We start from the raw sequence: 1,760 nt of genomic DNA on the forward strand, positions 1-1,760 counted from the left end.
CGCGGGTCGCGACGAGGCGGCGCGGTTTGCGGTCTCGAAGGGCCGGGATGCCATCTCCTCGCGACCAGCCGTAGCTGCGGAGGAAGCTTCCCGGGTGCCCACCGATGCCGGCAGACCCAACCGCCGCTACGCGGCTCACGTTGCAGGCAGGAGGCACGACACGTTCCCACTGGAGACGCCGTGTCTTCCCGCCTACAACTACTCCCCGGAGGCATCTCCCCATGGATCCTGCCAGACTGCGCTCGCCGTACCGAAAATCCGTGTCGGGGGAACCGATTTGTATGGGCCGGATTGAAACTGGGCCCCACCGCCGCCTTGGCCGCAGCGCTTCTCCCCGTCGACTGAGCTGAGACCGAATGGCCTTGAAGGGGGGGGGAGAGGATATGACGGAACAGGGGCGGGAACAGGGGCGACCTCATCCGACAATATCCCTTCGGAGGGCCGACCCCGGCGGGTATGGACCACGACGCCTCGCCCGCGCACTGAAGCAGGGAGACAGATGTGGTGTCTACGTCGGCATGTGCATGCATGCATGGATCCGACATGGATTCCATCGGTGAGTCGGTCAACATCTTCAGCTGGATGGAGCTCATCGGGACGTTGAACCGAATCACCCTGCAAGATCCACTTCACCCCACCCACCGACAGAGATGTGCATCCGGTCGATCCGGACCTTCAGCCGGCATCAGCACAGACGTCTGGTTCGTTCGGTTGAAGCTGGTTGAGTCGCTGCATCAAGCAAAGGTTCTCGTCTACGACACCATGTGCGTGCGTGCGTGTGCATGTGTATATATATAAATACATATATATGCCATATGCGCACAGGCAGGTGCGTGTGATGCGTTGTGTGTGGTGTGGGTGGGTAGGCATGCACATGTGGTGCACATGTGGTGCACAATCCGCATCTTGTCCTGATATTCAAAGCGGAGCAAGGAGAAGACGTCCCATCCCTCTCACCGGGTTCGGTTCAAGGCTCCCAGGTCCTGAACTGACCGCCAGCCCGCGCGCCCCGGGCGGAGTCGCGGGGAACTACCCGGCCGGCCGCCCCGGCACCATCTCACCTTGAGCCGACGAGGAAACCACCCCGGGTCCCCGCGCCGGTCCGGAACGTCCTTGGCTCACTCAGCAACGTCGAACCGGTCTCGGGGCCCAGCCGCCCGACCCTGACGTGGAAATCATCACCGCCGCGCCCGCGCCGGCCCCCCCCGGGAGGCCAAAAGTTTTGCTCAACACAGCACCACCTCGACGACTGAATCATTCCCGACCGGTCCTCGGTCCCCCCAGGAGAGTCACGTGAACGCTCGACCTTCGACGCGGAAACCATCTCCGTGCCGGCCGGCCCACACCTCTTCAGCTGAATCTGCTCAAGATCTCTCAAGATCTCTCTAGATCTCCAGCCGTCCATCATCGATCGATCTTCGGCGAGGGGCACCCCCCGAAAATAATCACGTGACTGATCGCCGGCGTTACATCCGGGCCCGGGCACCCGCCTTCAACGACTCCCCGTGCTTGATTGACCCTGAGGGCTCCTCATACGTGCAGGCATCGACTGGGGAAGAACGCCACCGCGGAAAAAAGAAAAAAAAATCCTGAAAAAATTTTCTCGCCGGTCGGAACTCCGGCGATCGTAGGCCGAAAGAAAAAGGGAGAATTTTTTGGTTTAGTTTGGTTAATGGAGGAGAAGATGGGATAACTAATCTGATGAAATGATTGGTAGACTAGATGAAGATCATAGTACGACGACGGGATTAAGGATGAGG

General features: G+C 60.1%; 1 protein-coding gene across 1 annotated transcript; it reads right to left on the reverse strand.

Moving 5' to 3' along the window:
• Window positions 1–198: 198 nt before the first annotated feature.
• PAAG_12686 (hypothetical protein) lies at window positions 199–1,405 on the reverse strand (the record flags this gene model as incomplete). Its single annotated transcript, XM_015848146.1, has 2 exons — window positions 199–673; window positions 1,062–1,405. The coding sequence occupies 2 exons, from the start codon at window positions 1,403–1,405 to the stop codon at window positions 199–201; spliced, it is 819 nt and encodes a 272-aa protein (XP_015702237.1).
• Window positions 1,406–1,760: the final 355 nt, after the last annotated feature.

The sequence above is a fragment of the Paracoccidioides lutzii genome, assembly GCF_000150705.2.
Source record: "Paracoccidioides lutzii Pb01 unplaced genomic scaffold supercont2.72, whole genome shotgun sequence".
Taxonomy (NCBI): Eukaryota; Fungi; Ascomycota; class Eurotiomycetes; order Onygenales; family Ajellomycetaceae; genus Paracoccidioides; species Paracoccidioides lutzii.